This window comes from Eptesicus fuscus, chromosome 14 (genome assembly GCF_027574615.1).
Source record: "Eptesicus fuscus isolate TK198812 chromosome 14, DD_ASM_mEF_20220401, whole genome shotgun sequence".
Lineage (NCBI taxonomy): Eukaryota > Metazoa > Chordata > Mammalia > Chiroptera > Vespertilionidae > Eptesicus > Eptesicus fuscus.
In genome coordinates this window covers 39,303,047-39,317,797 of record NC_072486.1, presented here as the reverse complement: position 1 = coordinate 39,317,797, position 14,751 = coordinate 39,303,047, and the positions used below count along the sequence as shown (strand labels likewise).

The 14,751-nt window shown below is 39.9% G+C and overlaps 1 protein-coding gene across 2 annotated transcripts in view; it reads left to right on the top strand.

Annotated features, from left to right (window-relative positions):
- RELN (reelin) overlaps positions 1 to 14,751 on the top strand; it is a 455,662-nt gene that overhangs the window by 429,404 nt on the left and 11,507 nt on the right. For both annotated transcript variants that reach the window (XM_008149850.3, XM_008149843.3), the window contains exons 55-61: positions 119 to 225; positions 1,458 to 1,700; positions 3,387 to 3,562; positions 6,627 to 6,700; positions 7,513 to 7,674; positions 8,608 to 8,765; positions 12,225 to 12,444. In XM_008149850.3, the coding sequence (XP_008148072.2) occupies positions 119 to 225; positions 1,458 to 1,700; positions 3,387 to 3,562; positions 6,627 to 6,700; positions 7,513 to 7,674; positions 8,608 to 8,765; positions 12,225 to 12,444 (1,140 nt within the window). The remainder of the gene's footprint in view (positions 1 to 118; positions 226 to 1,457; positions 1,701 to 3,386; positions 3,563 to 6,626; positions 6,701 to 7,512; positions 7,675 to 8,607; positions 8,766 to 12,224; positions 12,445 to 14,751) is intronic.

Sequence of the window (14,751 nt, the reverse complement as noted above, 5' to 3'; positions counted from 1 at the left end):
ACTTAGCACATTGGCCCCAAAGCAAGGAACACATGTGGGAGAAGGTTGTTATCCAGGACTTGAGTAGAGTATTTGTTCTAATTTACTGTTCTCATGGCTAATGTGTGCTTGCTTTCAGATTCCTGCAATACTGGGGGCGCATCGGCAGTGAGAACAACATGACCTCCTGCCATCGGCCCATCTGCCGGAAGGAAGGCGTGCTGTTGGACTACTCTACGGATGGAGGCACGTTTCAGGGGTGAAAGCCATACCTTGGAGCAGATTCCCAAATTCCATCCAGTGCCCCTCAGAAAAGTCTTTGCAAAGAGAATAGTGAAACTTACAAAGAGGGAGTTACGGATTTTAGTTGTGTTACACATTCCATATATGTGACTTCTGTGTTAGCAAAATCCTACCAAATAAAGGAACAAGAGAGAAATCACATTAAAAAGTTGTATGGAGTCTGGGGGATAGACTTATAGGGAGATCACTTCGTAAGTTATGTAAATGTCTAATAACTATGCTGTACACCTAAAACTAATATAATATTGAGTGTCAACTGTAATTTAAAATTTTTTCAATTAAGGAAAATAAATAATATATTAAATAAATAATCTCCAAAGTTTATGAGTAAAGAAAAAAATCTCTATGCTTAACTGAAGCTAGATTATAAGTTATACAATTAAAAATAATTTTTATATAGTTTCCAAGTAAAAGATAATTTTAAAAACATTTTAAAGTGTTTTAAGAAGCTTTCATGTGAACATGTGTGAAATAAATTCAAAGAGAACATACAAGATTATAAAAACATCATTAATTGTGAAAGAAGATAGTCTGAATTTGCAAGTGTGTCATAAACTATTTTAGCCAAATTCTGTTTTATTATTTGGAAGTAGCTGAAACCAGAAGTAATGCCATAAGGTCTTGAGAATCAGCTTTAGCAGGTAGATATTCTTAATAACTAGCATATAAATAGATGGCCCTAAAGTACTGTATGTATTCAAAAGGTGTTTTCTTAAATAATTTAAACATCCCATCTACAGTCATATCAGTTGTTAAGAGGGAACGTTCATATCAGTCCAATAAACCACAAATTGCATAGAATTGTAATGGCTATATTTTTTAATAATAGCAGTTCTTGTCTAGAAGCATGCAAAACGTGGATGTTTCTCATTATTCATGAGGAATAATACATATTAGGAATCTAGCACAAAATTTTAAAGGCAGAAAATATATAATGTTTAGAGTTTTTATCTTTGGCCAAGTATTTCTAAATATCCTTCCCTTCATATCATCAGCCTCATATTGCAACAATATTTATAAGTGCTGAGCCTTTCCATTAAAGTCAATGAAATAAATTCTCATTGGTTGAAGTTTTGTTTTTTGTTTTCCAGAAGCTTGCAGTAACTGCAGTACACCAGTGGTTTGTGGGGGGTTTTCCCAGATATGTTACTATGTTGGTTTATTTGTTGTTATAGGAATTACTTGGACTTTGCTCCATGAGATGGATTATCAGAAATACATTTCTGTTAGACACGACTACATACTTCTTCCTGAAGATGCCCTCACCAACACAACTCGGCTTCGCTGGTGGCAGCCTTTTGTGATCAGCAACAGACTTGTGGTCTCCGGGGTGGAGCGTGCTCAGTGGGCACTAGACAACATTTTGATTGGCGGAGCAGAGATCAATCCCAGTCAACTGGTCGACACTTTTGATGATGGTAAGAAACAAGACATTGAACGGTCTTTCCTGTGAGCTGTTTGTCTGTTTGTGTTTTTGGGTGAATTACTATAAGAAAATTTAGAATGGTGCCTAGCATATATTTGGTGTTCAACAAATGTTACCTATTGTTTTGCCCCATAGTTTATAAATCTTCAAGGCTTGCTGAAATGTCAACTGAGAATTCAGTAAATCCTGTTAAAGACGAAATGTCTAGCTCCAAATAAAACTTGAAATTCCAATACCCCAAAATAATTTTAGTTTCTTTAGGAATTTCTTTACTGCAGAGATATACATTACATTGGGTTAAAAGTATACCAAGAATCTCAAAAAATGGGCAAAGGACCTAAATAGACATGTTTTGAAAGAGGACATACAGAAGGCCAAGAGACATATGAAAACATGTTCAAAGTCACTAATCATCCGAGAGATGCAAAGCAAAACAACAATGAGGTACCAACTCACACCATCAGCATGGCTATCATCAACAAATCAACAAACAGCTAGTGCTGGTTAGGATGTGGAGTAAAAAGGAACCCTCGTGCACTGCTGGTGGGAATGCAGACTGGTGCAGCCACTGTGGAAAACAGTATGGAGTTTCCTCAAAAAATTAAAAATGGAACTGCCATTTGACCCAGTAATATACCACTTCTAGGACTATATCCCAAGAAATCAGAAACACCAATCAGAAAGGATATATGCACCCCTATGTTCATAGCAACATAATTTACCATAGCTAAGATTTGGAAACAGCCTAAGTACCCATCAGCAGATGAGTGGATTAGAAAACTGTGGTACATCTACATGATGGAATACTACGCTGCTATAAAAAAGAAGGAATTCTTACCATTTGCAACAGCATGGATGGAACTGGAGAACATCATGCTAAGCGAAATAAGCCAGTCAGAGAAAGATAAATATCACATGATCTCACTCATTTGTGGAATATAATGAAGAACATAAACTGATGAACAAAAATAGAACCAGAGTCATAGAAGCATTGAACAGACTGTCCAACCTATGAGGGAAGGTGGGGGGTGAGGGAGTAAGAGATCATCCAAAGGACTTGTATGCGTGCCTATGAGCATAACCAATAGACACAAACAGTAGGGGGGTGAGGGCATGTGCTGGGGGGTGGGGCAGCTGGGAAGAGGTCAATGGGGGAAAAAGGAGATTTATGTAATACTTGTAACAATAAAGAATTTTTTAAAAAGTATACCAAGAATCCTTTTGCAATGGTGAAAGTCACCCAGACTAGCAATTACATTTTATTTTTTAAATTTATCTTTATTGTTGAAAGTATTACAGATGTCCCCTTTGTTTTTTGTTCTTGTTTTTTCCCATTGACCCCCTCTTCCCCACTCCTGCCCCCTCCCTAGGCCTTCACCGCACTATTTTCTGTGTCCATGGATTACGTATATGTGGAACCTAATGAACAAAATAAACTGGCGAACAAAATAGCAATTACATTTTAAAAGTTGGGTAATCGTTATAAGTACTAGTAGTTAATAATCTTTTCTAGATTTGATTTCTCAGCTTGGATTTATATTTATAGCAATTAAATAGAATAAGAATAAATCTTAAAGAGTAAACAGAAAGCTAGAGTATAGATATTCAAGTAATTCAACAATAAGCCAGTCAGCTCAAGAGAATAACATGCCATATTCTTTCCAATTTACCTTAACAGAAGGCACTTCCCATGAAGAAAACTGGAGTTTTTACCCTAATGCAGTAAGGACAGCAGGATTCTGTGGCAATCCCTCCTTCCACCTCTACTGGCCAAATAAAAAGAAAGACAAGACCCACAATGTGCTCTCCTCCAGAGAGCTCATTATACAGCCAGGGTACATGATGCAGTTTAAGGTAAGGGAAGTGGCCCTTCCACACAGAGGACGGCATTACGTTTGCAGGAGGGGATGTGGAGAGAATGCTTATTTGGGCAAGGATAAGGAAATGATTGATTTCATTCATTAAAAGAGACTTTATCTTATGAATAAAAGAAGTAATCTTTCACAAAGTTTTTATCAGGTAGGATTATTGGAGCATATATAAAATCTATAAGTATACTGGGACACAGAAAGAAATGTAACTGTATTTTTACACATCAGATATGTAATCTTGAATTCACTTTCCCAAACCTTGGAAATAGTTGTCTGTGTGTGTGTGTGTCTCTCCCTCCCTCCACCTCTCCCTCCCTCCCTCCCTCTTTTCTTCTCTCCTCCCACTTTTCTTATTATATACCTACTTCATGTATGAAGCCACTTTGCTTCTTTATTTATCCTTTTTTATTATTACTTTCCATTTTCCTTTTGTCTCTTACTTCCAAACACAAACCTATATATTAGCCCAGTTGCAAATCCTCAAAGATTTTAAAAGGACTCTCAGATCTTTTAAGTGCATATTTATTAATATAGAAGGATATCAATTACAATGTTTTGAACCAGTGAAGGAAGGCATAGAAGGTAATTAACAGTCAGATAGTCAGAGAAAGATAAAACAGTATCAATTGATGTCTTTATTATTGCAAAACATACTAAAGGAAAGGGCATTACAGAAATGATTACTAGATCATTTTAAAGACAAACATCAATTGTTCTAATGCCCTTATTTAAAGAAATGTTCTACAATGATGGTTAATAGTAAGAGTCCTTATTAGCAGAAATAAAAATGTACTGATAGTTGGAGGAAGAAATGTGGAGTTGTTTAATGGGTAAAGAGTTTCCATTTTTTAAGATGAAAAAACTCTTCAGATCTACTAGAAAAAAAAGAAATTCACTCTTTTTCTTCAACTCTATGTTAAACTCTCCTTCAGAGACCGGAGGGTGAGGCAAGCTCCCCAAATGCTACCATTCCCTCAGGATTATCTTTAACGTAGGGGCATGATGGTTGTTCAAGGTCGTGGGTCACATCCAGTCATTCTAATCCTTTAAGAATAAGGGTTTCCCTCTACCTAGCCAATATCAAAGTCATCATATTTGATTAAGTTGACTGGGACCTCCTCTTTTGCTGCCTTATCAACCTAGAACTAAAGAGACTAATATTTTCTTCTCTAACCAAATCAATTTGTTAAAAAAAAATTGTCCCCGGAAATTTAATAAAGTATCACTAAAGCCGCATTTTTAAAAGTCACCATAGACTTCCTAAGCTCTACATCTGACAGCTTTCATTCATTCCTCATCTTTCCTTTTCCCTCTGTGCCATTTGGCACTGTCGTCCTTGCCCTCTCCAACCCATGCCATTCCCTTTGGCTTCTGGGCTCTCTGCCAATTCTGTTCTTATCTTCTTGATATCTACTTCTATCTCTTTTTTAACTCCTCCTCTTCCTTCACCTCTCTAAATGTCAGCATTTCCCAGTACTTCTCGGCTTTCTTCTCCCACCATAGACATTCTGCCATTGGAAATATCATTCATCCCTGGCTTCAGGTCTTAAAGATATGACCAGCTCTCAAATCCTCATGGCCAACCTTGACTCGGTACCACAATTAATTTAGTATTTTAATAGCTTGTGTACATTTTCATACCTTTGTTTTGTTGGTATCTCAACTCAACATGGCTAACAATGAATTTCATATCTTCCTTCCCCATATCAGCCTCTTTCTGATTTCCCTGTTTCTATTAATGGCACTACCTTTCACCTATTCCCCAACTTTAAATTTTAAAGTACTCTTTAAAATTTTCACATCTAATCCTTCACTGTATTCTTTCATTTGAATTTTCAGTGTTCCTAGCACCCATCCCATTTGCTCTGTTTGCACTGTTACTACCTCCATTCTGGCCCTAATAAATCACTAGTCCATTAACTAGACTTCCCACCTCTAATCTCTCTCCACATTCACGTTGATCTTTATAAAGCACAGCTCTGAGTGCATCATTCCACTGTTCATAAACCTTTAATGATTTCCCATTACCCACCAAATTAAGGCCAAACACCTTAGACTACAAGTCAATCCTCTTTCTACCTGTTTTTCTCCTATCTCTACCTCTCACACTCTTTCCACGCTTCAGGGGCAGTTCACATGCACCCAACTTGATGATTTTTTTATTAAAACATATTTGATATGTAACATTATGTAAATTCATGTTGTATAACATGGTGATTTGATACATTTATATACTGGACTATGATTGCCATTATAGCAATAGTTAGCACCTCTATCACATCACGTAATTATTATTTCTTAAATAGAATCTCCCCTTCATATGAAGCAGCACAGCATTTTATTTATTTCTTTTATGATTTCCATTTTCACTATTAGAATATGTTTCATACTCTCTCTCTCTGAAGCCAGAATTATTTTATTCATGAATGTATGGGCTGAAATTTTTATCACTAACCTTCTCCAATAATAACCCTGAAATAGGACTTGTTGATTAAGTAGATGATTAGGACTTAAATTTGAATCGCCAAATTTTTATAGTATTTATTCATTATTGATTATTCAAATGCTTAAGCATATGTAATATGTAAAGCTTTTATTCATATGGAAATTGAAAAACCCTGAGAATGAATATTAGGTCATTAAAAATTGCTATTTTAAATTATAAATAAAAATAGTAGCATCAAGGATTAGGATATCACTGACAATGTTTTGAACCAGTAATACTTTGAGTTTCTTTCCATTAATTCTTCTAATATGACTTTCCTTTTGGCCAATTTATAGTCTCTAAATTTATAATTAATATGTTATACTAATTAAGTAAATAGGAATAGTACTTATTTAACCTTAATTCTCATCTCCATGCAAAACTGCATGTCTTTAGCTGAAGTCAAAAGAATGTATTCTTGGTGTTCTGGCAGACTGCTCTGTAAAAGCTTCAATGAATGTTTTTTGACTACTAATCATAATGAAGACTGATGGGATTTCTATTTAATGTAGATATTACTTAATCCTGCCTGATTCACATTGATTGTTTATGTTTATTTTAGATTGTAGTGGGTTGTGAAGCCACTTCTTGTGGTGACCCTCATTCCGTAATGTTGGAGTACACTAAGGATGCAAGGTTTGTGAAATAATTGTTACATTTCCTCCAAAGCTGAATACACAGTTCAAATGGTTGTCTACTTTTAGGGCAACTGTTTAAGAGGAACAGTATTTTGTATTAAAAGTGTCAGCTCATGTGTATTTCACATGTAAAAATTCCATGCATATAAAATTTACACATCTTATTTTCACATTTTTTTTTCAAACCAAGAAAAGTCTATTTTCATACTAGGCTACAGCCAAAAAAAAAACAACCTTTATATTTTAAAATAAGTAAAATACTACATTTGTCCTGAAAGTACAAATGTTGCTCATTTTCAACCAACCTTAATGAAAATTTTAGTCAATGAGAGATCTGAATATGCTTTGGCCAGTCACATCTCCTAAGCATAGTAGACAGATCGAATAAAAAACTGACACAGAACAGTTACCATCAAAGGGTGCTGATAGGCCTGCCTCCCACCACCACTTTTTAAAATGAGTTATAGGGAGTTAAGTTTGGTAAGACCGAGAATTTTGTCAGTCAACTCCAGGTATGTTTCTGGTAACAATATCAGGGGGAGGAAGCCATTAGAATGCAGCACTTTGAATGCTATTATTTTATTCTGTTGTCTGTGAATATATTCATCTGCTTGTAAAGAAGTAGAACAGATCTTGTGTGCAGTTATTTTCAAGTTTTCTTTTTGGTGTCTGTAATTATAAATATGCATAGGAAATGGGACATTTACATTGAAATATCTTACTTTAACCCAAACCCAAAGCATTATGTCCACATTAGACAGGTCATATATTTTCCTGAGTTGTCTAATGAAACCTCTTTGGTTTCTGCAGATCTGATTCCTGGCAGCTGGTCCAGAGCCAATGCCTCCCATCCTCTTCAAACAGCATTGGCTGTTCCCCCTTCCAGTTCCATGAGGCCACCATCTACAATGCTGTCAACAGCTCGAGCTGGAAGAGAATCACCATTCAGCTGCCTGACCATGTCTCCTCCAGGTGGGTCGCATACTAAGGTAAACTTTGCAGGATTACCTGGCAGTCTCTACCGAGCTCAAGCAGTGAGCTGAGAGCAACTGATAAAATGAGGCAGGAGTTTTAGTTGCAGCCTTAGTACCCTGTCCCCTCTTCTCTCCTTCCTCTCACCAACCTCTGCCTCAAAATGGCAACTGCATATCCTGGGAAGAAATAGGGTCATATTTGTAGAGGACTCATAGATCTCAAATTTTATTTTGACTGAAGACCATAGCACAGTGGTCGGCAAACCGCAGCTCGCGAGCCACATGCGGCTCTTTGACCCCTTGAGTGTGGCTCTTCCACAAAATACCACGGCCTGGGCGAGTCTATTTTTGAAGAAGTGGCATTAGAAGAAGTTTAAGTTTAAAAAATTTGGCTCTCCAAAGAAATTTCAGTCGTTGTACTGTTGACATTTGGCTCTGTGGACTAATGAGTGTGCCGACCGCTGCCATCGCACATGCCAGACTCACTCACAGGCTCCAAGCACAGAGCCCCGAAGACCTGGAGTTGGCAGCATATCTCCCCCATGTTCTGTGCTCCCAAAGGCGGCACTCAGTCCGGATACACACAGCCTCTGGGGTGTGCAGTGTTGGTCAGGATACGAAAATTCATTTTACTCCAAGATTTAGAAAATGAGAAACCTCTGTAGGAAAAATGGGCACAGGCTAATGGAATAGAAGAGAAAATACACAGAAAAATTTTAGGGGAGGCACAAACTTCCAAAATAGTGTGTTGGGGGATACTCCCCACGTTTTAGGAGTAGACATTCACTCACCGCTGTGAGGTAGTGCTTAAGGGAGAAGTTTGGGAAGCCCTTTTCTGAGGAATAGCCCCCATTGCCATGGTCAGAGGCTGGGCACAGCCATGGGAAATAGCTGCCTGCTGAATGCCTCCTGTTCTCTGTGGGACTTTCAGTGCGACGCAGTTCCGCTGGATCCAGAAGGGGGAAGAGACTGAGAAGCAAGGCTGGGCGATTGACCACGTGTACATCGGAGAGGCTTGCCCCAAGCTCTGCAGCGGGCACGGGTACTGCACCACCGGCGCCGTCTGCATCTGCGATGAGAGCTTCCAAGGTCTGGACCCCAGGCTGCCCTTTTCAATCCAGGAGAGCGTGGCGTTCTCCTTCTCTCAGCACGAATACAAAGGCCACTGGGAAATGGATAGAAACTCCAGCCTGAGGGATTGGGGATAGATGACACACTCTGATCACAAAGTTATTTGTCTTTGGAATGAATTATCAAGGATAAGTTCATGCTATGTTCCTTGAGGTATTTTTTTAATGCAGGTTTTATCCTCACATTCCCCATCTTCCATTCAATTCTCTGCCTCCCACATTTTATTTCCACTCTGGACCTCTCTCCTCCCTGGCCTAGCTGCCTATCCAAGGCTACTTTGCCAATATTTCTTCTCTCTCATAGCCTCTCCCAACAGCAGCTGCCACTGCCCTCCCAAGATGTAGCTGACAATTCAAGATATTCTGTTTCCCAGAACAGATATACTCTATCACAAAAAAAAAAAAAAGAGGAAAAAAAAGCCTTCATAGCTAATAAAAAAAGATTAAAAAATCATTTTTACTGCTTTATTTCTAAGAGCTGGAGTATCCTTGGGACAGAGTAGCTCCTCAGCTCCTGAAATCATAAAAAAATTGCTCTGTCGGCCTGCAGCCCTGCTGTCCTTTAATCAGCAGGAGTGGGGAATGTCCGGCCCACAAAATCATTTGCTCTGGCCCTGCCAAGGCAACCGCAGACGGGACTCCAAATTCAATAAATATAGGAGCTTTTTTCATAGCAACACAAATTTATATTAAGTGAGTTATATTAAGTGAATGATGTTAAAAATATCCAAATAGCCCCTGGCAGAGAAAGGCTCCCCACTCCTGGGAGTCTAATGCAATATTTCTGCCTCTGTTGTTACAAAGTTCACTTTATATGATTACCGTTATATTCTCAGAGCTTTAACTCTTGTCATATAGCGATGCTCAAGAAATCTCATTTGAAGGAATCCTTACTGTGTCTTATGCTTTGCTAGTTACACCGTGTCCACTAATCATTTGGCAGAGTCATTTAGTGTTTATGATATCCCATAAGTTAGCTAATTATAGTCAGTCCCACTTTACAGATAAAGAAACTGAGACAATGAGGTTAAGTGACTTGCCTAAGGTCACAGAGCTAGTAAGTGTCAGAATAGAGGCTGGTGCTCACGTTATCCTTCCCAGTCAGCCTTGCTGTCTCTCATAGCTGAGAGATTTATCCAACGGGGGCCAGAGTTTTGCAACTTACCCAAGTGTGCAAGGAAAGAAGCCAGCGATTTGAATTCTGGAGTAGAATCTAGTTAGATTTCTTGGTTGATGCTATTTCCTTGCCTGCAAATGAAACGAGTGTGATTAATGTAGACTGCTGCATATCTCTGATATTAGAAATTACTTAGCGGTCGTCTTTTTCACCTGGTTTCATTCCTGCTGAGACTGGCGGGTCTGGCTGTGTATTAGCTGGGGAATTTGATCTTGCGGCAAATGACGAAATCAGATGTCTCACAAGGAGTCCTGGATGTCTGGAATTTTCCCTCTCCCCTGATCCAGCAGAGCTCTGTGACCTTTTCATTTTAAACTATTGTGGGCATTGAGGAAAGTTGGGATGTGCAAATCAATGGGAAACGCAACCACATACACATTTGCTAATGTACCGTCTTACCTAATGCTAGTATTTCAGCTCAGTGGTCTCTGAGAGACACGTCCAGTTTATTCATTATGCACTTACTTATCCCAGCTTCATGACTGAATGTCTTGTGCTAGGTCCTGGAATCCTATAATGAATGAAATACAGACTCTGCTCTCAAGAATCCTCAAGTATAGGGCTAGCAGAACAAGAATATGATTTATCTTATTTTCTGCTACAGAATCATGCTAGGGGAAAGCTATTAGGCTGGCCTCTCATGCCAGGGAGGAAACTCCCTACTAAGACCCATCGTTGGGCTGTATGCAGGCCCAGCCAGATGCTGTGGTATTTAAATATAGGTTCACATGAGCAAGAAGTATATTAGCAACTACATATTTTAGTGAATACTGACTCAGAGATAATGGAATTTATTTCAACAATGTTAGCCAATAATCCTATATAATAATAGACAAATATGCAAATTGACCATACCTCCGACACACCCACAAGCCACGCCCACCATCCAATCAGAGCGAGCATGCAAATTAACCCAAACCAAGATGGCTACAGCCACAGAGAGCAAGGTTTCCTAGGTAACAGAGGAAGCCAAGCTTTCTGCCAGCCGTTGCAGGCCTAAGCCTCCACTCAAGCTACAAAGTTTCAATTTTAGAAGGTAAACAAATTCAAACAAATGGCAGCAGAATGGAGCTTGAGAGAGCAGGCCAGGGTTGCCGCCAGCAACAGGGGAAGCAAAGCTTTCCACACACCCTGGCCGGGCCCACCCACTTAAGGCAACAAAGTTTCAATTATAACCCCAACACAAATGGCTTCGGGCCTCGGAGGGAGCCCCAGGCTTGGCTCTGCTCCAGGCTACAAAGTTTCAATTGTAGAAGGAAAATAAATTCCAGATACCAGGGCCTCTGCTTGCTTTGCCAGGGGGCGTGGCCAGCCTGCAAACCACCACAGGCCCCTCGCTCAGGCTACCCCACGCCCCAAGGGTACCCCACCCTGATCAGGGACACCCTTCATGGCAAACCAGCTGGCCCCCACCCCTGTACCAGGCCTCTATCCTATCTAATAAAAGAGTACTATGCAGATTGATCATCACTGCAACACACAATATAGCTGCCCCCATGTGGTCAAAGATCCTGCCCCCATGTGGACACAGGATGGCCACCACAAGATGGCCAGCAGGAGAGGGCAGTTGGGAGGCACCTGGCCTGCAAGGGAGGGCAGTTGAGAGGGACCAAGCCTGCAAGGGAGGGCAGTTGGAGGTGATCAACCCTGCGGGAGAGGGCAGTTAGGGGTGACCAGGCCGGCAGAGGAGGGAAGTTGAGGGCAAACAGGCTGGCAGCAGAGTGGTTAGGGTGTGATCAGGCTGGCAGGCAGAAGCAGTTAGGGGCAATCAGGAAGGCAGGCAAGCAAGCAGTTGGGAGCCAGCAGTCCTGGATTGTGAGAGGCAGGCAGAAGCGGTTAGGGGCAATCAGGAAGGCAGGCAGGCAAGCAGTTGGGAGCCAGCAGTCCTGGATTGTGAGAGGGATGTCCGACTGCCCGTTTAGGCCCGATCCCACCGGTGGGATCGGGCCTAAACGGGCAGTCGGACATCCCTTGAGGGGTCCCAGATTGGAGAGGGTACAGGCTGGGCTGAGAGGGTACAGGCTGGGGTACAACCTCCCTCCGTGCACGAATTTCGTGCACCGGGTCTCTAGTTGCTAAAATAAAAGAGAAACATTTATTTCAGGGAGTCTATATCTGCTGGGTATTTTGTCATTCTTCCAGTAACAACAATGGGTTAAATTTGAAATTGAATACTTGTTCTTAATCTTTGGTCATTCTGCTTGTTGTAGCTAATTTGTGCACTTAATCCCTTCCCTCTAGGTGACGACTGCTCTGTTTTCAGTCGTGATCTTCCCAGTTACATTAAAGATAATTTTGAGTCAGCGAGAGTCACCGAGACAAACTGGGAGACCATTCAAGGCGGAGTGATAGGAAGTGGCTGTGGGCAGCTGGCACCCTATGCCCATGGGGACTCGCTCTATTTCAATGGCTGCCAGATAAGGCAAGCTGCCACCAAACCTCTGGATCTCACTCGAGCAAGGTAACAAAACTCCCGTGTTATAGTTCAGACACAGAATCAGTTGCAAGACTGGTCATCGTCCACTGTCAAATATGATCACAAACTTAATGACACAGGTGTCACCAAGCTGTGGAAACCTAAGTATCATTTGAATTTGGTATGAGGAATCATTGTGTTTCACAACTCAGAATTATCCTTTGCTTAAGTTTATTGTACAATGACCTTACATTTCTTCACATACTGAGTAGTGCGGTCATAGGCATAAGCCTAGAGAAATGGCCAAATATAATTATTGATATCAAATCAACACATTGTGCATCTTGAACTTACACAGCATTTTGTGTCAATTATATTTCAATAAAGTTGAATAAATAAATAAATAGTCAGCTAGGGATAATCTATATAGATAATTTGATGTTGACCATTGCAAGCATATAAATGTAAATGTTAAAAAATGTAAATGTATATGTGAAGTAGATTTGCAGTCACACAAACATATATCTATATGCAGCATATGTAGTTACAATAGCTAGAAACAGAGCATGGATGGGTGGATGGGAACTTTAAAAATTCACATGCTGCCCTAACCGGTTTGGCTCAGTGGATAGAGTGTCGGCCTACGGACTCAAGGGTCCCAGGTTCGATTCCAGTCAAGGGCATGTACCTTGGTTGCGGGCACATCCCCAGTAGGGGGTGTGCAGGAGGCAGCTGATTGATGTTTCTCTCTCATTGATGTTTCTAACTCTCTCTCCCTCTCCCTTCCTCTCTGTAAAAAAATAAAATAAAATAAAAAAAAAATCAATAAAATATATATTTTAAATAATAAATAAATAAAAATTCACATGCTGTAGGAGCTGCATATTAATGCAGAATAAAGTGGGCAGAGACTGTGCAGATCGACTAGGGAAGTGACGGAGAAAAAGAGACCCCAGGGGGTTGGATTTTCTTCCCCACCAGCCCTTCCCTGCTCCGCCACCTTAGCCAGTGTGAACACAGCTTTTTGTCTGTTTAATTCAAGAAGGGTTCCAAGGCTCTTTAAAGGTTGTAGAGTACTGGGTTAAAATAGTACTTGAATGCTGAAAACTGTTCAGTAGCTCTAAGTATATTTGAGAATTAAATATTTGGTTAATAAGAATATGGGTGTTTTATTGAGGTTTTTCACTTTGGAAAATATTAGTAATGTATTTTCAGAGGCAGAAAGGCAGGTTTGTGGTCTTCAATATGATAATCAAAATATAATAAAATTGATTCCTGTATGGTAACCGTGGAGATGCCAAAAGTTGCTGTGTCCTCCAATCCCATTTTTCCCATCAACAGGACTTAGTTAATCTAAAAACAACTTGATTCTTTCCTTGACCCATATAGAGCTACAACTATCTACTTAGTTAACAATTATACACCATGTTGTACAGATAACTTTGTTTTAAATTAATGTATGCACTTACAAGTCTTAAGTCTAGTGCTTAATTTGACATCTACCCTAAATGGAACTACTCTGTTCATCACTGAGGATAGATCTCCTATGTTTCAAAACTGTGTCTTCTATGGGCAAGGACTCCTGTGAAAATCCAAAGGACATGCATGTCAGAGAATAGCAGGCGTGGTGGAGAGCCTGCATGTCTAACGCAGTTGTCCCTCTGCTCTGATCTCCAGAGTCCTTACCTAAAATAGCATGATGGTTTGTTCTTGTGCAGATGCTATTCAGCTTGCAGCTACTTGTAAAAGAAGCATGTAGCATAAATATTGTGGTTTTATTCCTTCTCCTCTCCATGTCCTCAGTGCCTGTTTGGCTCATACCTTTCAGAGAATAGGAGTTTCAGGTGAAATACTAGAACAAGATTTCCAGCATCGTGAAAAAGAGGACAGATCTTTGAAAGTCAGAATTGCTTTCTTTGTGTAGGAAATGAGCCTTTTAGAGATTATTTTTCATATGTAAGCTGTAAAAGATAAGCAAATTTTACTACTATTGTGATTTAGTCATAAGACTGTCTTATGAACTAGGGACTTACGGACTTTAGGAACAAAAAAGATTTTTTAATTAGAAAATACAACTCCTTTAATACTTCCTGACTTCTTGTTTAAAGATGATTTCCCCTGCCCTGGCTGGTTTGGCTCAGTGGGTAGAGCATCATCCTAAGGACTGAAGGATCCTGGGTTTGATTCCAGTCAAGGCCACATGCCCAGGTTGCGGGGTTGATCCCCAGTAGGGGACGTGCAGGAGGCAGCCGATCAATGATTCTCTCTCATCATTGGTGTTTCTATCTCTCTCTCCCTCTCCTTTCCTCTCTGAAATCAATAAAAAAATTTTTTTTAAGAAAAGATGATTTC